Source organism: Anolis sagrei, chromosome 3, assembly GCF_037176765.1.
Source record: "Anolis sagrei isolate rAnoSag1 chromosome 3, rAnoSag1.mat, whole genome shotgun sequence".
Lineage (NCBI taxonomy): Eukaryota > Metazoa > Chordata > Lepidosauria > Squamata > Dactyloidae > Anolis > Anolis sagrei.
In genome coordinates this window covers 223,648,107-223,674,778 of record NC_090023.1, presented here as the reverse complement: position 1 = coordinate 223,674,778, position 26,672 = coordinate 223,648,107, and the positions used below count along the sequence as shown (strand labels likewise).

At 40.0% G+C, this 26,672-nt stretch overlaps 1 protein-coding gene across 1 annotated transcript; it reads right to left on the bottom strand.

Annotated features, from left to right (window-relative positions):
* Positions 1–8,514: 8,514 nt before the first annotated feature.
* Positions 8,515–23,043, bottom strand: TBCCD1 (TBCC domain containing 1). The gene is made up of 8 exons (XM_060768013.2): positions 22,968–23,043; positions 20,451–20,812; positions 19,696–19,845; positions 17,158–17,524; positions 14,675–14,855; positions 14,062–14,559; positions 12,078–12,237; positions 8,515–10,448 (listed from the first exon to the last, which is right to left on the bottom strand). Exons 2-7 carry the CDS (start codon positions 20,784–20,786, stop codon positions 12,108–12,110), a joined length of 1,662 nt encoding a protein of 553 aa, XP_060623996.2. The 5' UTR covers positions 20,787–20,812; positions 22,968–23,043; the 3' UTR covers positions 8,515–10,448; positions 12,078–12,107.
* Positions 23,044–26,672: the final 3,629 nt, after the last annotated feature.

Below are 26,672 nucleotides of genomic sequence, written 5' to 3'. Positions count from 1 at the left end.
GCAGCTGCAAGAACAAGAACCAGGAAGCCTCATTTTATAGTGAACTCATTTTTTAGACTAGACATTCGCTTTGTCATGAAAATGGGATCCAAAAATTGAGTCAGTGATTCTGATTCTATTCATCAGTTCTAGAAAAGCAAACAGGATTACAAGATAAAGATACGCTTCATTGCTCCCTTTATTTTTCAGCATTTGGCTGTTGTATTATTAGGTTCTGAACACTTTGCTGAGTCAGAAAACCAAACTTCTGTCAGAAACAATCAAAATAAAAAAAAACCCTTGCAATCTTAGTGAAGGAGGGTAATATTGTTCCCACCCACTACAGAATCCCACAAGGGAACAAAAGAATCAGAGAACTCTTCGGGTCAGAAGAAAAGCTAGAGCACGTCATCACAGTGCAGGGAGAAAGATGATTTTTCCCCCTCTTTGTTAAAAACAGGGTGTTGCTTAAAAGACATCACAAAGAACAACCGTTAGGGTAATACTCCTTGCCATTTTACAAAAGCACCTTCCTTCAATTCACACATCCATTCTTTTAGCTCCAATGACTCTTATGAAAAGAGATATTTTAAGCCACAGAAGTTCTATTTATGGCCAGGTGAAATCTTTGAAAATGGAAACACTTTTCCTTGAATAACCCATTTTGCAAACGTGTTAAGTCTAAGATGTTCCTTCCCCTGTAAACCACATCATGTAAGCCTCTTGAGTATCTTAAATAAAGAAAACAATATAAAAAACCAGAAGTTCGCAAACTATAAGTTGTACATGAGGTGTTTCATTCAGATGGAAATGCTGCAGCCAAGAATGTCTGTACTTGGCCCAACATTCATGCAGTTCAAGATCATTTTGAGCAGGGTTTGATTACCTACAAAGCCCTAAACGGTTTGGGACCCGCCTATCTTCGTGATTGCATCTTCCCCTATGACCTAACATGAACCCTAAGATCATCTGGGGGAGGCCTTCCTCTCGCTTCCACCTCCAACTCAGGCACGGTTGGTGGGGATGAGGGAGAGGGCCTTCTCGGTGGTGGCCCCCCGGCTCTGGAACTCTCTTCCTAGGGAGATCAGACTGTCACTTACCCTGTCCTCCTTCCACAAGAACCTAAAAACATGAAAGTTCCTTTGTGCCTTTGATTAGGCAGTTCCAAAGAATTGGCCCTTTAATAGCTAAGTTCTGGCACTTTAGCATGGCCCTCCGCAGTACAATCCTGACATTATAAAGCCCAAGGACATTATGCTCCCATCCCTGCCAATGAATTTTGCACTTTCCCTTAGCTCTATCTAGGAATTTTACACAAACTCAGAGCCCTCTGAACTCAGCACTTTTATTGCTCCCATGGTAACTGTTTTCATGATGTTACGTTTTATTGTGATATGTTTCTATTTGGTTTTCCTTTGTTTTTATTTCATTGCATTACATTTTAACTCTGTGCTCTCTGGACTTGTCCATTTGTTAGCCGCCTCAAGTCCTTTCGAGAGATGGAGGCGGGGTATAAAAATAAAGTTATTATTATTATTATTATTATTATTATTATTACCAGAAACTAGAGCTAATGTGCTCTATCCAATGCAATTTTCTGAATCAGCACCCCAAATAACCAAACCAAATCTAAAATTGACCAAAAACTGATTTGTAACCCTTTTGGTGCTGATGTTGGAGAGTGGTCCCTGTTCAAGTGGTCCCTGGTCAAAAAAAGGTTGGGAACCACTGTACTAGAGAGTGTGTTAAAAAAAAGTTTTTAAAAAGTAATATTATTTTAATTATATTTTATATTGTAGACCAAATAAGTTACTAATACATCCACTGAGATCCACAATTGGTCCATGAGAGAAAAGGTCGGAAGGCTGAGAATGACACCTGCTGCCATAGGAGTAATACTTTGCACACCCCAGAACAGGGCAGGTGATGCTTTAGTTTGATAAACCTTTCCTCCTGAATTCTTCAGAGGCTTCTCCACTTCCAATGTAAATAAAGTTAAGGACTGAAATAATTCCCTTTGAGATCATGTCTGGTCCACAAAATAAACACGATGAAGCATTATTGTACTGTGAACTACCAAGCCTTTGTTCTTGGATACACTAGGCAAGTGGGTTTATAATTCCCGGAACTTCCAGTAACTTAGAAATTGCAACCCTAAATGACGCCTCATTACAACTGCTTTCCCTGGCTTGATATTGTATGAGATTTAAAATGAATATGAAACACAGTCTATGAATATATAACATACTCTTATCTGTTATATCCGGCTCACCAAAGTTAATTTCTCAGACTTCAAATCCCAAACCTTCTCAATCAACATGACCTGTGCTCTTGGCCTCATTATTGCCTTGTTTAGCTAGCCAAAAAGGCTGCACACAAAGCATTGCAATTTCCATTATGCCAATCTTAAGTCTCACTTACCTTCTGTGGGAATATCTCTGCCAGTCCTTCTTGACTTTGTAGGAAAACAGAAGTGCTCCCATTTATTGCAAGGCAAGGGCAACTTCTTTATTGTAAATTGGTGGCAGATTGTGACTTCCATGAACCAAAGTTTTAGTCTAAACTTTAAAAGAGCTACCCAAGCTAAACATTTGGGACCCAGAACTCACAAGTATGAATAGCTTCTCTAAAGTTCAAACTAAAACCCAGAGTGGATTCATTAGTCTACTGACAGGAAAGCTCCCTCTCTTTTATAGCTTACTAGCTTGAGTGCCCAGTGTTGCCTGGGTTATTTTAAAAAGTATTTTTTCCCAAAATGCATAAGGTTGTGGGTGAACTACAACTTGCATAATGCCAGATGAACTCCCTGAAACTCCATCAGCAGTTAAAGTTTGTCAAGTTCGGCAAGTTTGCTCTAGATGCATCATCAGTGGAGTTCAGTGTGATCTCTGGCTGCAGGATAAACTACAGCTCCCACCATGTTGGGTCAGTCCCTGCAAATCCCTCCAGTAGGTTCAGTTGATTATAGACGTTGTGTGTGGCTAGTTTGGTCCAGATCCATCATCGGTGGATGTCACAGTGTTTCTGGATGTAAGTGACCTACAACTTCCAGAAATCAAAGTCAGTTCCCCTAAAGCCTTCCTGTATTTTTTGTTGGTCATGAGGGTTCTGTGTGCCAAGTTAGGTGCACGACCACCATTGGTGGGGTCCACAGTGCTTTTGGATTGCAGGTGAACTATAAATCGCAGTACCTACAATGGCCTCTCCAGTATTTTTCTTTGATCATGAGGGTTCTGTGTGCCAAATGTGGTCCAGGTCCATCATCAATGGGGGTCATAGTGCTCTGATTTGATGCCGGGTAAACTACAACTTCCATCATGTGGAGTCAATCCCTCAAACTCCTCCAGTATGTGTAGTTGCTGATTAGTTCTGCTGTTTATTGTGTAGGAAAAGATTAAGGGAGAGGCAGTGGGCAGCATCATTCAAATTCCACACCAAGGGAGAGAAAGGAACACTGGATTGTCCATTCTGGAGGAAAAACAGACCATCTAGGATGAAATTGTCCCCAAATGAAAACCTTCACTTGGGTGGCGGGCAGTATGGTGTTTGTGGAGGACATTGGCAGGGATTGGGCCACATATTCATGGTGCCCACTGTAACCTGAAATGTCCTTGTGGAGAGGACTTTTGGTGACTGTGGGTTATAGCTGTTTTGTGGAAGCGGGAGGCTGTCTGTGTAAGTGGACATCTCCGGCACATACACTTTCCCTTTTATTATGTGTATAGATGCACAGAGTGTACAAACATATCTTGTAGCACCCTGCAACAAATGGTACCTCCCTCATCCTTTAAATCAGTGTTTCTCAACCTGGGGTCAGGACCCTGGGGGGGGGGGGTCGCGAGGGGGGGGGTCAGAGGGATCGCCAAAGACCATAAGAAAATACAGTATTTTCTGTTGGTCATGGGGGTTTTGTGTGGGAAGTTTGGCCCAATTCTATCATTGATGGGGTTCAGAATGCTCTTTGATTGTAGGTTAACTATACATCCCAGCAACTACAACTTCCAAATGTCAAGGTCTATTTTCCCCAAACTCCACCAGTGTTCATATTTGGGCAGATTGAGTAGTTGTGCAAAGTTTGATCCAGAGCCAACATTTTTTGAGTCCACAGCGCTCTATGGATGTAGCTGAACGACAACTTCAAAACTCAAAGTCAATGCCCACCAAACCCTTCCAGTATTTTCTGTTGGTCATGGGAGTTCTGTGTGCCAAGTTTGGTTCAATTCCATCATTGGTGGGGTTCAGAATGCTCTTTGATTGTAGGTGAACTATAAATCCAAGCAGCTACAACTCCCAAATGACAAAATCAAAGCCCCCACCCCCCCCCACCCCACCAATATTCCAATTTGGGCGTATTTGGTTCAGTGAATGAAAATACATCCTGCCTATCAGATATTTACATTATGATTCATAACAGTAGCATAATTACAGTTATGAAGTAGCAATGAAAATTATTTTATGATAGGGGGTCACCACAACATAATGAACTGTATTAAGGAGACATGGCATTATGAGGGTTGGAGAACCACTGCTTTAAATACTTGCAATTCAAATGCCACAATCCTGAACCCAGATTGCAAGCTTCAGTTCTCCACAATACGGCCATAAGGACTGAAATGGACCTCAAAGATTATCTTCAATCTCTCTTTGCCTTTCTTATGCATGATCCCCAGGTTTAGAATTATCTAAACGGCAACAGAAAAAAATGATAAATTTGTACCTGGAGTGGAAAGCACAGTTACATGATTTGTTCCTTGGTTTCAGTGATACCTGCACAGACAACTGTCTGAGTTTCTAGGACTCTGCATTTGTCTGAAAACACACATGTGATATCCAACATACTTAGTCCCCTTCCACACATCCGAATAAAATTCTACATTTTCTGCTTTGAACTGGAAATATGGTAATGTAGACTCAGATAACCCAGTTCAAGGCAAGTATTGTTGGATTTTCTGCCTTTATATTCTGGATTATATGGCTGTGTGGAAGGGCCCGTAGAAATGCAAACCTCCAACAACAATATTTTCTAGCATGTCAGTTGGCAAGAAACCAGAAAGAAGCTGTGGTATGTAAAATAACACACACAACAACTCCGGTATTGAATTTCAGTGTGGCACTCTTCAAACCAATTTTTAATGTAACAAATTGAGCTTTAATTGTCTGCCTTTGTGCAGGAAGATTAAAAAAAGTCTGAACTTCCACAGCTGAAAAATCAGCTAGAAGCTTATTTCTTATTTATATTAGCTAGCAAACTATCCCTATACACTTGGGACATTACTTAACAGTAAAATCCCAAAACGCATTTATTGGCAAGGGAGAAAGAGAAAATTAAGACAGTAATTTCAAAAAGTAGTGGCAGCCAAGAAACACTGGACTGCAATCCCCTAAAAATACAGAAAATAATCTGGTATGAAATGTTCCTTCTTGTATGCCATTTTCTAATATCTGGCATTTTTTTAAAAAAAAAAAGAGATTTTTTTTATTTATCGTGTCAGAAGCGAACCGAAGGTACAGTGTAATATATTTTAAAAACACAACTTGAAGTTGATATATTGTAATCATGATTTCAATCAATTTGACTAACTTTTTTCAAATTGATTTCAGTGGCCCTGGATATAACACAATGAAGTTACTGTTTGGGTATTTCCATTCTCAACCTCAAATCCTTGTAAATATTTGTTATCAATTCACAATCCTTGTAAGCCATTTTTACACCACTGGAGAAATTATACTGTTTAGCCGGTACTGTACCACCCGACATCCACCGGGAAGTAGCAGTAGCTGGCTACTTGGGAGTGCCTCAGGTGTTGCTATAAGAAGATCCTCCATTGTGCACATGGCAGGGCTCAGACTGCATGGTAATAGGTGGTCTCTGGTTTGCTCTTCTCCACACTTGCATGTCGTAGACTCCACTTTGTGGCCCCATTTCTTAAGATTGACTCTGCATCTCGTGGTGCCAGAGCGTAGTCTGTTCAGCACCTTCCAAGTCACCCAATATTCTGTGTACCCAGGAGGGAGCCATGGCTTTAACCTGCCACTTTTGGACTCTTTCTTGCTGAGGTGTTCCTGCAAGTATCTTTGTAGATCTTTAAAAAATATTTCTTGATTAAAGGCATTGGTGTGCTGGCTGGTATCTGAACAGGGTATCAGCCAGGGATGTCACTGCCTTGGTCCTTTCATTATTGGCTGCTACTTCCCGGCGGATGTCAGATGGTGCAATACCAGCTAAACAGTGTATCTCCAGTGGTGTAAAAAATGGTTTACAAGGATTGTAAATTCATAACAAATATTTAAAAGGATTTAGAATTTGAGGTTAAGAATGGAAATACACAAACAGTAACTTCACTGAGTTACATACAGACCCACTGAAATCAATTTGAAGAAAGTTAGTCACATTGATTGAAGTCGTGATTTCAATTCATCAACTTCAAGTATGATCACATCTTGATCAAATTCATTGAGATTCTTCAGTACTAAATAAACCATATTAGGGGATTACTAGGCCAAGATTTCTTTTAATCCTCTACTACCTAAGAAACTAGCGGTGCAGGGTTTTTTTTAAAAAAAAAGCTGTAGTATCTCATCTCAGTCTGGAACTACATCTTATAATAAACTTTGAAGAAAGGGTGACATATTTTCTTCTTTGTGGTGAAAACTTTCATCCTTGTCCATTGATTTTCCACCTTCTCCCCTTTGGTCCAATGAAATTTTCCACTAAATGAAGCTGCATCCATTGTCTCGTTTGAGTTCTTCCCTTTCCCATGCACCCAAAAAGCCATTGTGCCCTTTGCACATGACTGCATCCCTTTCAAAAGGGTGAGAGGTGAGCAATGCTAACAGCTGTTATGAAACAAGTGGGATTGCTTCCAGCAAAAGTACTGTTATGTTTGGGTTGCACGCTCCGTCATCCCTGCATGCTACTAACTTAAACTTGAGCCAGACCAACCTCCTTGTGGTCTCACTATGTATGTATGTATCTCAAGTCAGACCTTGGAAAAGTTACTTTTCAGAATGATAGTTCTCAATATCCAACAGCAACATATCTACTGAGCTTAAGACTTAGGAGTTTAAAACTGTTTCTCAAAACTCTACTCAAGATTATAGTTTCCTTCAGCTCTATTTCACATTCATCGGTGACCCAACATAGGGATTCATCTCTGCCAGAGAAAACAACATGGAAAGCAGTTTTTCTGCAACAATGGGGTACAATATTGATATTTCATTTTGAGCTACTGCAATACAAGTCATCATGCAAAACAGATTCTACCTAAATATAAGAAACAACTTCCTGACAGAAAGAACTGGAGTGTGCTGTCTCAAAACATGGTGGTTTCCTTCCTTGGAATTTTTTTGTGGGCTGGGGTTTAGCACAGTGAGTAAAACTGCCAGCTGCAGAAAATCTTGCCGATCAAAAGGTTGGCAGTCCAAGCCCAGGTTGAGGCGAGCTCCCAACTGTCAGCCCAGCTTCTGTTCACCTAGCAGCTTGAAAACAGCAATGTGAGTAGATAAATAGGTACCACTTTGGCAGGGAGGTAATAAAAGGTGCCCATGTGGACAATCAGGAGGACGTCTAAGGACAACAAATCTCTTCAACATGGAAGATGGAGCAACAGCACCTCCTCATGTCAAGTAGAGCACAGCCTCCAGATGACGGAGATGGAAAAAGATGGGAAGCCTTTACCTCTGTTTATGTACTGTCTGTCTTTGTCAAATGCATGACATTGAATGTTTGCCGTATGTGTTCTGTAATCCAACCCGAGTCCCCTTGGGGAGATAGGGTGGAATATAAATAAATTATTAAGCAGAGGTTGGATGGCCATCTGTCGGATGTGCTTTGTTTGTGTCTTCCTGCATGGCAGAAGTGGATGGCCTGGATGGCCCTTGGGGTCTCTTCCAACTTATGATTCTATGCTAAGACACAACAGAAATTCAGACATTCTTGAAGGGCCTTTTGTTTACTCAAAAAAATAAGTAAAACTTCTGTCAAGAAAGTTAATTTCAGTCTGGTGATGATGGCATTGGTACAGTCCCTCAAACATCAGGAAATGTGTGGTTACTTAATTTCACCTTGGATGCCAAGGTAGCCATCATATTTTGTTGTGGCCTACACTATAAAACTACAAAACTTTGCAACAACTAAACCTTGTATGAGTAAACCCTTTTGAATAGTACTCAATTAGAGAAGTCACTGCCACTTTAAATACATTTGAGTCCAAGTGGAAAGTTTTGAGAGAGCTCTTGCAATGATGTGAATCCCAAGTATAAATGAGAGCCGACATTTGTAGCATTAGACTAATTAGGCATTCATGCTTTAAAGCCATTACAGATGAGAAACATAACAAAGCACTTCTGGGGTTGGGTGTTTTGAAAAGGACCATAATAAATCCCCACCTCTCATGGATAATTCTTCCCCTCTGAAATGAAATTTCATTGTTTACTTTTATTACAAAAACCACCATGCTTTCAGAAGAGAACTATTAACTTTTGTTTAAACCATATCATTTATGTTTGTGACCACAGACAGACAAAGTACAGGAGTCATTTTTCAAATTTTATTCACGCAGTGACAAAACTCACAAGATAGGTCTCAGTGAATTTAACAATACTTACCCAAAGGAAGTCTGCACAGTATTAAAAAGGCCTAAATCCCAGTGCTAGTTCTGACTAAAGTAGACCCGTTGAATTAGAGGGCTATAATAATTGTTCAACTGTCACGGTGCATCTACACTGTGGAATTAATGCAGTTTGACACCACTCTAGTTGTCATTGCTCAGTGCTATGGAATCATGGCAGTTATAGTTTTGCAAGTCTTTAGCCTTTGCTGCCACATAGTGATGCTGCCTCATCAAACTATTTGGCAGTAGTTTCCATAGCATTTAGCCATGACAGTTAAAGTGAAGTCAAACTGCATTAATTGTACAATGCAAATGCACCCTCAGCAACAGATTCAAAGGAACTAGCAAATGAATTCAGACCAAGGTGACTCCCCATTGCTTTTGCAATGGACATTGGGAAATACCTGAAGACTTAACTTTTCATTAGAGAATCCATAATGCCACCAGGAGTAACCTAAAAGTTTCCATTTCATTTTTTTCATTTTCTTATTTCTAAGACAAACTTGCCTGAGGCACTTTACTCTTCTACCTCTTCAGGAAAAAACTAAGGCAAACAGGGTTATTTATGAATGCACCAAAGGATAATTCTTTAATTCTTTGGGGAGATGGGGAGCCTTTAGGCAAGGTACATCCCATCCTCACTGTGGCTCCATCTCCTGGCTCACTTGCTCTAACTCTCTGCTTACAAACCACAAAGCCACCTAGTGCAGGAATTGGCAAAATGCAGCCCACTGAGTCGGCATCACCCTGCCAAGTTCTGCCCTTCACTTGAAGAAAAAGCTATCTGCACTTTAAACAACAAAGCAGGAAGAGACTGCAAAATCTTTACCTTATTCCTGCCACTGAGTTCTGAATTAAAAGGGAGAGGGGCAAACATACAAGATCAAGTCAGGGCACTGTAGCAGCTGGCATTAAGTCCCTTGCTGGGAAACAAGACCTGGCAGGAACCCAGCAATGGCAAGGTCTGTTTATACCCACCTGTCAAGCTAAATGTGTTTCAGTAAGAAACATTTTACTATTCTTTTGTATCTCCAAAGCATATTAAAGGAGTGCAGAACTCTGCATAACAGCTATTTCTTTGAGGGGGGGGGCAAAGAGAGGGATCCACACATTCAAAACTTAAAATAAATGCAGTTTAACACTGTTTAACTGCCATAACTCAAGGCTTTGCAATCCTGGGAGTTGAAGTGTGATAAAGCTTTTAGACTCCTCTGCTAAATACTGCTGGTACTTCACCAAACTATAGTTCCCATGATCTGATAGCATTGAGGCACAGCACTTAAAGTGGTGTCAAATTGCATTAATTCAACAGTCTTGGGGTGTCTATAGTCATATTTAAGGCGTATGCCCCACATATTGCAATGGGTCGTATACTCTACATATCCAGCCCAATACCTCCAAGATATCTGGATGTACAAAGATAATATTGAACTTTTCCAACAAGCAGAAACATCTAGAAAAAAAGAAATGAAACACAAAAGCAATCCTGTTTAAATATAATAGTTCAAGTGCTAAACAATGATATAAAAATACATTTGTTATCATACAAATCAATCAGTTTTCAGTTAACAGCAGGAAAAAGGTTCAGTACCAAAAAATGTAATTCATTTCACATGCTAAGAAGGTTAATTTTGCTTTCAGCTGCACGTTAACAACAGGGTTTCCCAATGTCTTATGAAGACTATATGGCAATGAAAGATACCAAAACAAACGGAAAGGAACAGAAAGTCCATCTCTTCCTTCAGAATGCTACTAAGCAAGTTCACGTTTTCAAATTCATCAGCAATGCCACAAAAATCTTCAAAATCGATGTAGCCTCAAATTTGAGGAAGAAATACTTCCAGTGCATTGATAGAACTGTAACGTAGAAGAAAAATGTGCTTTTATTTATTGAACACCATAATTAACAAATATATCACATTCTAAACACACAACTAGAGTTCACTGGATCACAATTATTCCACAAAAATCTGCCCACATGAAGCAGGTGAATATAGCACTAAATGAAACATGTAGGATAATCACACAATGTCTTAAACCTACACCTGTTGGCAGACTCTGTAAGCTAGCTAGTATCCCCCCCCCCCCCGGAGGTGCTTCTTGGGAGGTGTTAGCTGGCTATCAGTATGAAAAAAAAACTCTAAAATAGGGACAGTAAATAAAGAGGAACACCCAAAAAGCAGGGGAATTCCAGACAAGAATCAAACAAGGCCAACTAACACTTCCCAAAAAAAGATTACCCCTTGAAACTGCAAGACCATTAAATGCTAATCAAGGTGGCCATTTGCCAAATTCACACCCATCTCAAGCAGACAAGAGTTCTTTCTCCCACCCTGGGCATTACAGATATATAAACCTCACTTGCCTAGTTTCCAACAGAGCTCACAACCTCTGAGGATGCCTGCCATAGATGTGGGTGAAATGTCAGGAGAGAATGCTTCTGGAACATGACCATACAGCCCGGAAAACTCACAGCAACCCAGATTTGGGACAACTCACAATGAGAGGTTGCCATGATTTGTTTTGGACAGACCCAATTTATCTAAAGCCCGGCAATACTGTTTCTGCCTTTCTTCCAAATGGAGAAAGGCAAAAGAACATCCTTGCAAGCCCTCTGAACCAGAAAGCTGCAATCCAATTATCTGGAGTCTGCATGGATACTTTGTCTTTGAGCTTCCTCTATCAAATGCAAACTTCATAGTTAGTCCCCAACACATCTAATATACCATGTTTCTAATTCAAAGAAACTTAAAAATTGAGATGTGGGCTAGTTTTTTATTGGAAAATATTTCTGGCAGACAAAAATTTAGGCAATTCATATATCAGCTAGAGTTTAGTTTACCAAATACAGGAGACAATTAGCACTATTCCAGCTCCATGAAAAATGCCTGGAGCGTTCTACTTGGGATCAAGCAAACAGGAATATTGCATCTTTTCAGGTTTAGCTGCTCAACATGACAGGCTGGACACTGGGAGAGATGTAGCAGGTAGAACCAACATGTATGACACCATTGCTCTACAATTTATTCACACTGTCATTACTTGCAGCAATAGCCGATGTAGCGAAGCAACCAAGTTGGGGGGGGGGGGCAGACTTGGTGGAGGTGGTTGACAGGGGCGGAGCTGCGGGCTATTGAAGGCTGCTGTGCCCCCTGCTGTGCTCTTTGCTTCAGCGTGAGCTAGGAGGCAGGTTTCAACTCTCCCCCCTGAAATTTTCAAGCCCCCCCCCCCCAAATTTTCAACCCTCCTCGGAATTTTTTTTCTGGCTACAGCCCTGACACCAGTAGCCTTCAGAGAAACATCTGGACAAAAATAATATCAGGAAGCATTCTATAGATATTTTCCTAAACATCTGATAATCAAATATCAGACAAAATGAAATTCTGATAAGATATGGATCTTAGTTTGCAAGCATGTGTGCAGTAATCTGGGGCGTGTTTCTTTTACACACACAACTGCAACAAGTAACATAATATCTAAACTCACCTAACTGTTGTGCTAAGTTTAAATGTTCTTCTAACCTGCTGCCTGCTTAGAACCAGCAGCAGGAAGCTCCAGGCTGTCAAGTTGTTGAAGACTGCCAGTTTGAACAAGCCATTCAGAGAACTTTTTCTCCACCAACACCTGGAATGCCTTCCTCTGGTCTCTGAAACACATTAAATATTAGCATGGTGGTAAGTGCCACTTCGTGCATATTATCATTCGTTTCTCTCAGTGCTTAAAAGGCCAACTGCTTTATCCAGTGAATCCAATAATCCCCAGTGAAAATGTTTGCTTATGCATAATGGCCAAAAGTCTAGGTTAACATCAAAAATTATCATTCTTCCTTATTTCTACACTATTTTAAGATTTTTATCCTGTTACATGGTTTACATCATGTTAGCTTGATTATTTAAAATATGTAACAATAATAAAAAGTTTACAAAACTAAATTTTTAAAATAATATAGAAAGCACAGAATCAACAGAACATATGAAGGATGGTAGTAATATATCCCAATTTTATTGTTTCAGTGGTGGTTGTAATAGTATTAATATTAATAATATAGTAAATAGTGCAGCGTATTGTACAGTTGCACAGACATTCTTTGGCCTTGCTCATATAAATACAGACCTTCCTTATACTGCCTGTGAAATTATGAAAGCCAAAAACTATTTGAAATACTATCAAGAGTCATGACAAGTAACATCTTGTCATGACTTGTCACATAGCTCTTAAGGCAGCAAGTGACCATGCCAAACCAATCAAGTCTATATCTAGTTTCTTTGGGTTGAACAGGCAAAAAGGTTATAGACACACTGACTGATTCTATGGATGCATACTCAGAATTACTGTATATACTCGAATATAAGCCAACCCAAATATAAACTGAGGCACCTAATTTTACCACAAAAAACTGGGAAAACGTATTTACTTGAGTATAAGCTGAGGGTGGGAAATGCACCAGCTACTGGTAATTTTTTTTAAAAAAAATAGATACGAATAAAATTACATTAAGTGAGGCATCAGTAGTTTTAAATGTTGAATATTTGTTTGTATGTTTGAATTGTTTATGAGATTTATTTTAACTGTTGTATTGATTGTTTTCTTATTGCTTTTACTGCTGATGTACTTTGGGCTCGGCCTCATGTAAGCCGCACCAAGTCCCTTGGGGAGCTGATAGCAGGGTATAAATAAAGTTTATTATTATTATTATTATTATTATTATTATTATTATTTACATAAATCTGTAATTTAAGAGAAGACTGTCCAACTCTGATTAAACCAATATTCTAACCATCTTCAACGTAAATGTACTTCAGTATCTTTCCAATAATAATAAATGTAATAAAAATAATAATGGTAGAGTAAAATAATAAATGTAATAATAATGGTAGAGTAAAATAATAAATGTAATAACAATAATAGAGTAAATTAGTGGAATGTAATAACAGTAATAATAGTGTAAAATAATAAATGTAATAACAATAATAATAATAATAATAATAATAATAATAATATCTGAGTAAAATAATAAATCATTTTGACTCGAGTATAAGCCGAGGGGGGCTTTTTCAGCCTTAAAAAAGGGCTGAAATCTCAGCTTATACTTGAGTATATACGGTAAGTCCCTGGGTCTTAATGTCAGGCAATTGTTCACTAGACTGCAGCCTACAGAAAATATAAAGGAGTATCATCCCCTTTAGCAGCTTGTTAAAGCAACAGACTCACTTGAACTTTAGTGCTGTTTGACAGACTTGACTGGATGCTCAAAATTTCATTCACCAATTTAAAATCTTTCTAAGATTTGTGAGTTACGTAACTTAATGAAACAGATTATCAAATAGTCCAAACCAGAGACAGACTTAAGTAATATTTTATTATTACATTATTATTATACTATATTTTACTATTACAATATTATTAGTGTCTTGCTCCAAAACTGCTACAGCAACTGGCCTCTCCCTCTTTAAAAAAAGCCATCACTTACTTTGTCAAGCCTGCTTTTTTCACAGTTTTCTGCCAGATCCGGATTCTCTGTTCTCGTTGACTTTGTGCCTTTTGGTATGCAGGTGGCAATCCCCCAGGTATTTCTGTTGTGTCTCCTTCCATTTCAAATGGAACAACAAAGGGGTAAAATTCCAAGGGTGGGAGAAGTTTATACAGATCTTTCTCATAGTTTTCTCTGCATACTAACATGGGATTATCCCAGTAATTAGGAACTGTAGCCAATCCTGACCTCGCCATGTGGTCTTCAAGCATTGGATAATGGGTGTGGAATGGGGCAAAAGTTATTGCTTGGTTACCAAGTAAGATAAGAGGTCGAGTTGGAGTGAGAACATGCAAGGTACAATTGGTCGTTTTGGAAAGAGAAAGACGGTGACAAACAACAATAACTTTGACATTGTCACAGCTATGGAGGTGAACAACTGTTCGTACTGGACCCAGAACAAAGGTACTATTCCTGCACTTCTCTATTGTCACAGACCTGAAAGAGAGAGAGATGAAGTTCATTAATGCCAAAGGGGAAAGAGGGAAATCCCACAAAGACTGAACATCTTTGAAATAAGATTACTGAGGCTGCCTGAAGCAACCCAACTCACCTCAAGGGAGACAGCAAATAGATGAAGGATTCACAGCAGCGATGAATCTTGACATGGGTATCTTCTAAGGTACTGGAGCTCTTTGCTAGTGTTTGCTTATAAACTTGGCTCATCACAACTATGCGGTGTCCTGGAGGAACCATGTCAGTATTACAGGCTATCTTGGCTCGTTTGGTTGCTCCTTCAAGTGTAACAATAAATTAAAAGTCAAACAATTAAAATATATATATAATGTAAGTCAGTTTAAGCCAAAACTATCCATAACAATCATGTGTTTTTCGTTCACCAACAGTCTCAGAGTCAACAAGCAGACTTTCATTAAGAGGCATCCAGAAACACATTTAAGCCTCTCTACGTTTATTTCTGATATAAAGCTCAGCACAAAAAGAAATTTCTAATAAGAAAAGAACTAAAACATGGTCATTTATCACCACAATAAAGAAACCATAAGTTGTCATGTCATTCAGTTATACACCTATATGCCTTACGTGCATATACAATACATTTCCCTGAAGCTTGTAAACTGTATAAGCTCATGTATAAGTCAAGGACAGGTTTGGGGACCAGAACTATGGATTTTGATATGACCCATGGATAAGTTGAGGGTTATTCTGCAGAGGGGAAAACACAAATGCTAACTTGGGGGCCAGCCACCCTGGTCATTGGCACCATCATTTTCCCACTCAAGCATTCAAAAAGTCCAAAAGCATCATCATGGCAGATCAGAGTGCAGGGCATTCAATGATACAAACTATCCTAAATAAATAGCTTTGACAACCCAAGGAAAAGGTATCAGTGCATGACATCTGGCGTGTTGAGCAACTACTCATTTCACTAGAGTTTCTCCCCTTAGAAACTCACACTCAGTCCTAACTTACCAAATCCAAACACTTTATAAACTTATTTTCATTGCCATACTAAATACCATATTCCATTGCATAATACTCACTTTTTTCCGTTTTTTGAAGGGGGGGCTATTGCATGAGCGGAAAAAAGCCTTTTTGTTCCGAAATAGTAACAGTTTAATAATACGGATTTGAGAAAACATATAAGAGTGTCCAGTGTCCAAGATTTACCCCTATTATATTAGTATTCATGATCATCAGATCTCTTATCTAAATTGAGTTGGGTTTTACTTTTGTAAGCGTTGTTTATGTTTGTTATTGTCTTGTTACTAATGTTGATATATTTTACTTGTATTTTATGTGTTTATAGCACTAATATGTGCTGTTTTTTAAACTGCCCTGAGTCCCTTTGGGAGATAGTGGTGGGATAGAAATAAAATTGTTGTTGTTATTATTATTACTCTGTGGATGAAGGCAACCTCCACAATATAAACAGTCCAGAGTTCCCTCCAAGTGTCTTGCTGTCTTGCCCTAAAGAGCTTGACAGCTTGCCAGCCCCTTTTAGCTAGGGCACACCATTCACTTGCCGTTTCATCCACCCAAAGCCCCACCTGCCCACCATCTGATTCATTTATTCACCCACCCACTAACCCATTCATGCACTCACCCTTCCACCCAGCCAACCACTCATGTATACACTTGCATGTTCACTCCCTTTCCAGAGCTTGAAGTAGCATTCCTGGGAGGGGATGTGTGAGTAGATAGATTGGCATGCAAGTGAATGCATGAGTATGTAGGTGGTTGGGCAGTTGAGTATCTTCATCTGCTTAAAGCTGCGTTCCTGGAAAGGAACAATAAACTGTTTACAGTTGAAAGATGGTGTAAATCATAGGCGTGACTATTATATGAGGAACTGTAAAACACCAAGAACAGACCCTGAAAAGGAAGTTCAACTATTATGTGATGGCAACTATTATGTAACGAAATATATTCTTTCTTGTGAACTGACATTCAACTGGCCCCTGGTGGTGCAGTAGGTTAAACTGCTGAGCTGCTGAACTTGCTGACTGTAAGGTTGGTGGTTCAAATCCGGGGAGCATGGTGAGCTCCCACTATTAGACCCAGCTTCTGCCACCCTAGCAGTTTGAAAACATGCAAGTGTGAGTAGATCAATAGGTACCGCTTCTGCAGGAAGGTAAATGCATGCAATGCAGTCATGCTGGCCACATGGCCTTGGAGGCATCAAAGGACAACTCTGGCTCTTCGGCTTAGAAATGGAGATGAGCACCACCACCACCACCCCCCTTCCAGATTGGACACGACTAGACTTAATGTGAAGGGGAAACGTTTGCCATTGCCTTTTACTGACATTCAACTGGCAATTTAATCTAAAACTCTTTTGAAAGTGAGTATTGTAAGTAATAAGAGTAATGATAACAATGATTAGACCAATTGTGAAAGTGACAACTTATCAAGTAGAAAGTGAGACATAATGCAATCCATTCTAAATGCAATTTGTTCATAAATGGTTAACAGATTCTATCTTTACAGTACATAAATTCTATCTTTACAGTACATAAATAAAATGAAAGGAAAAATTGCTTAAATGACAGATCTGATGACCACAGATAACTGTACCTTGTTGTGCCCATGAAAGTTTCTTTCCAGACTTGAGGCAGGCTGATGTTCCAAATGGGTTGCTGGTAAGACAAGCCCTCAACCATGACTCTAGTTTGGGGAAAGAGAAGGTTTTGGAGGTCTTTGAGTAGCCAGTCTTGGCTTGTAATGGCTGCCAGAGTGCAAGCTTGTGCAAACTGTGAACAGTCCTGCTTTTGTTCACACACCCTTTAATAAGAAAGCCAAGTGCTCGGACAGCTTCAGAAGACACCATACTATCATGGGTAGAGTGAAGGGAGGCAGTGAGTTGATCCGGGTCCAGCAACAATTCCAGAAGATCCTGCAGATGGTTTTGAACAAACTCTTCATGGTAGTTGTCATTCCAATTCTTACACCAAAAGAACACAATGAAGAAAAATCATTATACATGGGAAAGATTTTCACAAAACCAAAATACTAGTCTGGTAGCTATTATTCCACTTCTCACACCAAAAGAACACAATGTAGAAAACCCACTATACACAGGAAGGATTTTCACAAAACCAAAATACTAGTCTTTTAAGCCTATCCACCAACAGGTTTAAGGTGAAAATAAATTCTCCGTCCAAGACAAAGGCAGATCCCCTGTGGGGAAAAAAATTCTTGCCAAGTAACCCCTTTTATAGAGTCATCATATATCAGAAATTATTTGAAGACACACAAAAACAACAATGACGGAGGCGGCTACACTTCAACCCACTTTCTTATCATTCACAATGGAGGGTCAAGTAGATGAGTTATGTAGTCCAACAAATCCACAAAACCATTATAATCTATCTATAGGATGATCTTTCTGGCACTTGTCTTACATTGAAGAAGACTATATATGCATGTACACATGTTTGGGCAAACACAAATATAATTCAGATGGAGATTCCATCTGAACATGAGGAAGAACTTCCTGACTGTGAGAGCCGTTCAGCAGTGGAACTCTCTGCCCCGGAGTGTGGTGGAGGCTCCTTCTTTGGAAGCTTTTAAACAGAGGCTGGATGGCCATCTGTCAGTGGTGATTTAAAGGCAATATTCCTGCTTCTGGGCAGGGGGTTGGACTGGATGGCCCATGAGGTCTCTTCCAACTCTCTGATTCTATGATTCTATGATTCTTACAAACGTTTATGTTTTCCACCAAACACACAAAGTGCAGCTGAATTTTATGTATAACTACCTCGAAATAAGTCTGGTGCAATGTTTTTCAAGCTCAAGTCTTTCAATTCAAATTTTTAATATACTAAAGCAAATGTAGAAATTTTATGGGCCTCCAGATGCAGCTAAACTGCACAGCACTCCTCGCCATTCACTATACTGGCAAGGGCTGGTAGGTTACACTCTAACATCTGGGAGACTCCACAGCCCCCTCCTCTGCCCTAAGGAAGATAAAGAAGCCCATTTAGTGATGACTTTATTTCAAATCACTGTCACTGACTAGAAAAATCCCTTCCTTTGATCTCAGCAACCCCAATTAGGATTCTTTGGCAGGATTCTTCCCCATAGACCAGTGGATCAGCTGAGTTACAGAGAAAGGCAGCAGGGATTGCAGAATCAGCAACAGAGTTACCTACAAATCATGGTCTCCTGGATGTGCACTTATTGCTGTTCTTGTTCAAGTCATTCCTGGCTTTTGGTGGCTCTAAAATAAACGTATTACAAGGCTTTCTTCCCAATATTTTTTCAGAGAGAGTCAACTTTGGTTGTTTTCTGAGACTGAAAGCATATGATTTGCATAAGGTCACACAGTGGGTTTCCAGAGCTAAGTGGGGATTTGAATTCTGGTGTCCCTGAATTCTAATCCAATATCCAAACCACTACACCATGCTGACTCTTCTGTGCACCCATACACAAAATTAAAACCAGATTTTAAAAGCAGGATATGCTGAATGGCAGTATAGTGCTGTGTCTTAATCCGATGATCTTTATACTGGTTTCTTCAAATGTGTGTATATTGATAAATATACATATATTTTTTTAAAAAAATCTAAAGATGGTTAGAAGAATCTTAATACCACTTCTCTTCAAGTTATCACAAGGAATGGAGCCGTGGTGGCACAATGGGTTAAAACCTTGTTCTGGCTGAACTGCTGACCTGAAGGTCGGCGGTTCAAATCCATGAGACGGGGTGAGCTACCGTCTGTCAGCTCCAACTTCCCATGCGGGGACATGAGAGAAGCCTCCACGGGATGGTAACACTTCCGGGTATCCCCTGGGCAACATCTCTGCAGACGGCCAATTCTCTCACACCAGAAGCAACTTGCAGTTTCTCAAGTTGCTCCTGGCACGATTAAAAAAACCCACAAGGAATTTTAAAAGGTAGCAAATATTTCATTGAATGAAAACACCAACTATGGGTATTGCAGGGCAACTCGTTTACAACACAAACGGTTCATTATACTGATGTTGAATGAAGCAAGAGAAGTATAATACATTATGAATTATTTTCTATTTATTCCAAGCTCTCATCTTCAAACAAATGTCGGATGACAGCTTCTATAGTGCATACAATTTTAGAGAAAAAGCAGTTCAGACCTTAATCTGATTGGTGGATTCTTCAGTTAGACTGAAAGACCGAGATCTAGGACTTGGCCACTCATCTCCAAGTAATGATGTCTTCAGGGAAACCTTGTTTAGTTGCTGAATATAGAGGAACAGCAGGAACTGAAGGGTATCCACAGATAACTGAGAGAAAAAATGATCATAATTTAATTTTGGAATAAGGTGCTGAAGTTAAGAGACACATTATCTCTTCGAGATAGGTATTCTCTTTAGCAAATATTCAATGCAACTATGGAACTACTCGACAACGCAATGGAATAATTATTTGTCATGGAGACACTCATGACAATGTTTTAAGGCTTTGTATGGTTTTTATATTTTTTATATTTTTATACTATATGTTATTGTTTTTAAAATAATTTCTTGATTGTTTTTCATGCTTAATTGATATGGCATCAAATTGTTGCCAATTTGTGAACCGCTTCAAGTCACCTCTGGGCTGAGAGGGGTGGTATATAAATATAGTAAATAAATAAATGCAGTGTAGTAAGGAAAAGAAAAGACTATGTAGATATTAATTTGTTTAAGCTAGAGATCATTACAATAGGCACCTAACCTTATGCTTTGGGACTGTGGCCCAGATAGCTAGATAAAACCCTATATATCTGAGAGAAATCAAGTGATTTTAGTATAATGCATAGTTAGCAAAACAGGGCCAATACAATTGCAAAAGGGAGGCTACACCCAGTCCTTGCAGTATTAAAAGTTACAATATGACTACTGCATGCCTTATTCCTTTGCTTCTCTGCCTCCTCTTCAGTTGCACAGTTGGATATCACTTCTGCCCATCCCAGTCGTTGCTCTGAGGTCCGTTCAACAAGACTGTCAAACAATTCAAAATACAGCCATGCCAGATCTTTCTCCAACTGCAGTTTTCCACAAGCAATGTGTCTCCACATAGGCCAGAAAAGGTTTGGATAATAGCCTTCACTAGAACGCATTCGGACATAGGTTGACATCTTTCGGAGAAAATGCATGCTAAACTTGGATGGAGGTGGAATTTGCAAGGCTCCCACTATGAAAGGTTCCATTTTCACCCACAGACTGACTGTGGGTTGCTCCATTTTAGTCCACCACAGGATCCTCACACCTGTATTTTAAAAGAGAAAATAAAACTATGCTGAAAACCATCAGGCAAAAAAAAAAAAAACAACTCACAAAACACATTAGAGTCTTGTTTATCCAACATAAACAGGCTGGGAGAAAGTTGGATAACCTAAAATGTTGGATAATATGGAGGGATTATGGAAAAGCATATTAAGGTCAAATTACATTATGATTATACAAATTAAGCACCAAAACATCATGTGTTACAACAAATCGACAGAAGAAGCAGTTCAATACATGGTAATGTTATGCAGTAATTACTGTATTTACGAATTTAGCACCAAAACATCTCATTGTATTGAAACAGAAGTAGATCCAGGTGGGAGGCAAACTGTATTGGATAATACAGAACATTGGATGAGCAAAGATTGGATAAATGAGACTCTCCTGAATATTCATCCATTTGTATGATAACTTTATATCATTCATCTATTTTAGAATCATAGTTGGAAGAGACCTTGTGGGCCATCCAGTCCAACCCCCTGCCTAAAAGCTGGAAAATTGCATTCAAAGCACCCTAGACAGATGGCCATCCAGCCTCTGTTTAAAACCCTCCAAAGAAGGAGCCTCCACCACACTCCAGGGCAGAGAGTTCCACTGATGAAGAGCTCTCAGAGTTAGTAAGTTCTCTTCCTGTTTTCTGAACAGGGGCACAGACAACAAAACTACCACAAGGATGTTCACCCTTCCCTATGCTATCCAAAACTATAGATGTGCATATGCATGTGTAGTACCTATTCTGACTTACACATTCAACAAACCCATGGAATCAATCTTGTCCATAACTTGGGGGCTGCCTGGTAGTTTATTTACTGTATTTGTATACCGCCTCTCTCAGCCCTCAGGAGACTCAAGGCGGTTTACAAGGCAAAATTCAATGCCACAAAGCACAAGTACAATTTAAAAAACATTAACATACATAAAATCATCACAACAGCAATAAAACATAAGTCATTAAGAAATCCCTTTTAAAACATTGTCTAGTCCCATCGTATAGTTGTTCCATTGTCCTATATCCGCTACTCTGTATTTGCAAAAGCTTGCTCGAAAAACCATGTCTTGAGCTTTTTCTGAAATGTTAACAGGGAAGAAGCTGATCTAATATCCCTAGGGAGGGCGTTCCATAGCCAAGGGGCCACCACCGAGGAGGCCCTATCTCTTGCCCCTCGTATAGTTGTTCCATTGTCCTATATCCACTACTTTGTATTTGCAAAAGCTTGCTCGAAAAACCATGACTTGAGTTTTTTTCCAAAATGTTAACAGGGAAGAAACTGATCTAATATCCCTAGGGAGGGTGTTCCATAGCCAAGGGACCACCACCGAGGAGGCCCTATCACTTGCCCCATTGTCCTATAGCCACTACTCTGTATTTGCAAAAGCTTGCTCGAAAAACCGTCTTGAGCTTTTTCCGAAATGTTAAAAGGGAAGAAGCTGATCTAATATCCCTAGGGAGGGCGTTCCATAGCCAAGGGGCCACCACGGAGAAGGCCGTCTCTCACCCCCCGCTTGTGATGAAGGCGGGACCGAGAGCAGGGCCTCCCCAGACGATCTTAAAGTCCTCGATGGTTCATAAGAGGAGATGCGTTCGGACAGTTACGTTTATTTATTTAACAAACTTGGTGATTAGCAAAAGCATTTTTGGGGGGAAAATAGTCCAAGTACCAATTAAAAAAAACCCTCTAGGGATAACAGCAGTTATTTTTTTAGTTTCCAAGAAATACCCGTGATAGGTTCATCTCAGCATGCAGCCGTACTGTGGAATTAATGCAGTTTAACACCACTTTAAGTGCCACAGCTCAATACTATGGGAGAATTCATTTGGTGAGGTATCCCTAATCCCCTGGTTAGAAAAGGCTTGCAAAACTACAACCCCATGATCCCATTCCATTGAGCTATGGCAGCTAAGGTGGTCTCAAACTGTATTAATTCCAGTGTAGATCAGGCCTGGGCAAAGTTGGGCCCTCCAGATGTTTTGGACTTCAACTCCCACCATTCCTAACAGCCTGAGGCCCTTTCCTTTTCCCCCTCAGCCGCTTAAGCTCCTCTCCCTTCGGCCCAGCGACGCTTCCCGCCCTCTCCCTCGCCCACTGCGCCTGCGCACAAGGATGGCTGCCGCGGCTGTACAGCAACACTCTTACCAAAGAGATGCTTCGGGCTAGAACAGCCCTGTTTTTGTTTTCCCCGCCACACCAGCGCTTGAGACTGCTCGCGTCATTTCCGCTCATGGTTGAGGCAATAGCAATGACTGCGGGGAGGCTGAGATCAATTCCATATCGCCCTCTGCGGATGGGAGGACCTCTTCCGCTGTTTCTCCTATGTAGATTGACATGCTTATCTGCCACGGCTATGGAAACTTGGGACTCCCAAGATTCCATAGCATTGAGCCAAGGCTGTTTAAAGTGGTATCAACCCGCATTAATTCCACAGTGGAGATATACTACTACTACTACTAATAATAATAATACGATATTTTAATTATATATTTATATGACATGTAATAGAGCCCCCGATGGCACAGTGGGTTAAACCCCTGTCCCGGCAGGACTGAAGACTGACAGGTCGCAGGTTCGAATCCAGGGAGAGGCGGATGAGCTCCCTCTATCAGCTCCAGCTCCTCATGCGGGGACATGAGAGAAGCCTCCCACAAGGATGATAAAACATCAAAACATCCAGGCGTCCCCTGGGCAACGTCCTTACAGACGGCCAATTCTCTCACACCAGAAGCGACTTGCAGTTTCTCAGGTCGCTCCTGACACGACAAAAAAACCCGACATGTAATATTACTAATAATATTACAATATAATGGTATAGTACAATATAGTAATCTTCTGTTGTTCATTCGTTCAGTCGTTTCCAACTCCAACTCCATGTGGGCTGGTCCATTGTGACCTCATGGACCAGCCCACGCCAGAGCTCCCAGTCAGCCGTCACCACCCCCAGCTCCTTCAAGGTCAATCCAGTCACTTCACTTCACAGTACTCTTCTATATAAATAAATATAATCTTCTATATCTATATAAATAAAATAAAAATGTATAAATAAAAATGTAATGTTCGTTTGTGGGATTAACAGAACTCAGAAACCACTGGGCGAATTGTCACCAAATTTGGACACAATGCACCTATCAGGACAACAAGTGACCATCACCCATAAAAATACTGAAAAACACAGCAGAAGAGACTTAAAAAACCAAAAAAAACCTTACAACACATGTGCAAAACCACATATATACACAAATATATACACATATATATACACACACAAAACACATATACACAGACTGGGCCACACCAACGCATGGCAGGGGACAGCTAATCTATATAAATAAAATGTAATGTTCATTTGTGGGATTAACATAATTCAAAAACCACTGGACAAATTGACACCAAATTTGGACACAATACACCTATCAGACCAATGAGTGACCATCATGCATAAAAACACCAAAAACACAGCGGAAGAGACTTAAAAAGCAAAAAAATAACCACCCTTACAATGCATGCACAAAACCACATATATACACTTATATTCCCATACCAAAAAAGGGAAATGCTAAAGAATGCTCAAACTTTCATACAGTGGCACTTATTTCACATGCTAGTAAGGTAATGCTCAAGATCCAGATGTACAAGCTGGTTTTAGAAAAGGCACAGAACAAGAGACCAAATTGCCAATATCCGCTGGATAATGGAGGAAGGCAGGGAGTTTCAGAAAAACATTTACTTCTGTTTTATTGACTATTCTAAGGCCTTTGACTGTGTGGATAATAATCAATTGTGGCACGTTCTTGGTGGTATGGGGATACCAAATCACTTTGTCTGTCTCTTGACAAATCTGTATAATGACCAAGTAGCAACAGTAAGAACTGACCATGGAACAACAGACTGGTTCAAGATTGGGAAAGGCGTAAGGCAGGGTTGTATCCTCTCAACCAACCTATTCAACTTGTATGTAGAACACATCATGCAATGTGTAGGGCTTGACAAATACAAGGCTGGAGTTAAAATTGCTGGAAGAAACATTAACAACCTTAAAGATGCAGATGAGACCACTTTGATAGCCGAAAGCGAGGAGGAGCTGAGGAGCCTTCTAATCAGGGGAAAGAAGAAAGTGCAAAAGTGGGTTGCAGTTAAACATAAAAAAAACAAGATTATGGCAACAAGACTGATTGACAACTGGAAAATAGAGGGAGAAAACGTGGAGGCAGTGACAAACTTTGTATTTCTTGGTGCAAAGATTACTGCAGATGCAGACTGCAGCCAGGAAATCAGGAGATGCTTATTTCTTGGAAGGAGAGCAATGACCAATGCCGATAAAACAATGAAGAGTAGAGACCTCACACTGACAACGAAGATACGCATAGTTAAAGTAATGGTATTCCCCGTAGTAACCTATGGATGTGAGAGCTGGACAATAAGGAAGACTGAGCGAAGGAAGATAGATGCTTTTGAACTGTGGTGTTGGAAGAAAATTCTGAGTGCCTTGGACCGCGAGAAGATCCAACCAGTCCAAACTTCAGGAAATAAAGTCCGACCGCTCATTGGAGGGAAGGACATTAAAGGCAAAGATGAAGTACTTTGGCCACATCATGAGAAGACAGGAAAGCTTAGAGAAGACAATGATGCTGGGGAAAATGGAAGAAAAAGGGAAGAGGGGCCAACCAAGGGCAAGATGGATGGATGGTATCCTTGAAGTAACTGACTTATTTATTTCATATCAAAAGCATTGCATAAATTAGTATAAAACCGATAAAAATAAAAAGAGCGCAGGTGGCTAAATATCTTTTTACCAAAATCAGACAACAGCAATGGCATTGCCTGTAGCCTCCAACAATTCTTCCTCTGTACATGAGGCAGAGCATAGTAGACAAGTATACAGATGCAGAGTTGTCTGTTCTGCTCCACAGTCACATAAGGTGTGGGATTCTTTTAGGTAGTGCCATTTTGCCAGGTTGTCTTTTGTTCTGCCCACTCTACTTCTGAGTCTGTTCAGGGACTTCCAAGTTGCCCATTCTTGGCTTGGCCCTGGAGGAAGGCCCTCCTGGTGTAGGGAACTATTTTAATTAGTGATGGTTGGTGACAAAGAAAGGCAAACATTTCCCTACACTGGGGGGGGGGGGGGGTGCATCCAGTTGGGATTTCCTGGTTTATCTGCCCAGAGGGGTATCCTTGCTGTTGCTGGGGGGACGCCAAGAGGAGTGGAAGTTCTCATAAAGCTTTTCCTTGATTTGACTCTACTGGGAGGAGTAACTGAATTGATTCTGAAGGAGCTGGGGGTGGCTATGGCCAACAGAGCTCTGGGTAGGCTGGTCCATGAGGTCACAAAGAGTTGGAAGCAACTGAACGAATAAACAACAAAACAATATAATATAGTAACTTATAATAATGTGCTAGGCTAATATATTGTATATACACATATTAAAATAATATAACGTAATACAATATACTAATAACGCATTATAATAATTATATTATATATATTATATATTATTTTTATATTATATATAAGTATTATTATTATTGTAATATAGTAAAGTATATTAAATATACTACTGATAATATATAATTGCACAGTTTTATTATTATATATATTTGTATATTTTAAGTTGTAATGTTTTTTATTGTGAGCCGCTTTGAGTCTTCGTATGGAGAGATAGAGCGGGATATAAATAGGTAAGCCTAGAACAGCTCGCGACGTAAGCACGGCTGCTCCCTCTCCCCCTCCTCCCCAGCGTCCTTATTTATTGACGTCTAGAGCCGTGATTGGCTGCGCCCTGCCGGCTCGCGGGTGAAGTGTGCAATTGTGGTTGGCCGGTGGAGCGTGACGCGGCTGCGCTGTGCCGG

Bases quoted from the DNA above. Each gene is read 5' to 3' on its own strand.
- TBCCD1 (XM_060768013.2), bottom strand. From the start codon at position 20,786: ATGGAGCAACCCACAGTCAGTCTGTGGGTGAAAATGGAACCTTTCATA. The intron at 14,856-17,157 runs GTACAGTTATCT...TTACACTTGAAG, and splicing joins ACTTTCATGGGCACAACAAG to GAGCAACCAAACGAGCCAAG. The intron at 14,560-14,674 runs GTGAGTTGGGTT...TCTCTCTTTCAG, and splicing joins TATTTGCTGTCTCCCTTGAG to GTCTGTGACAATAGAGAAGT.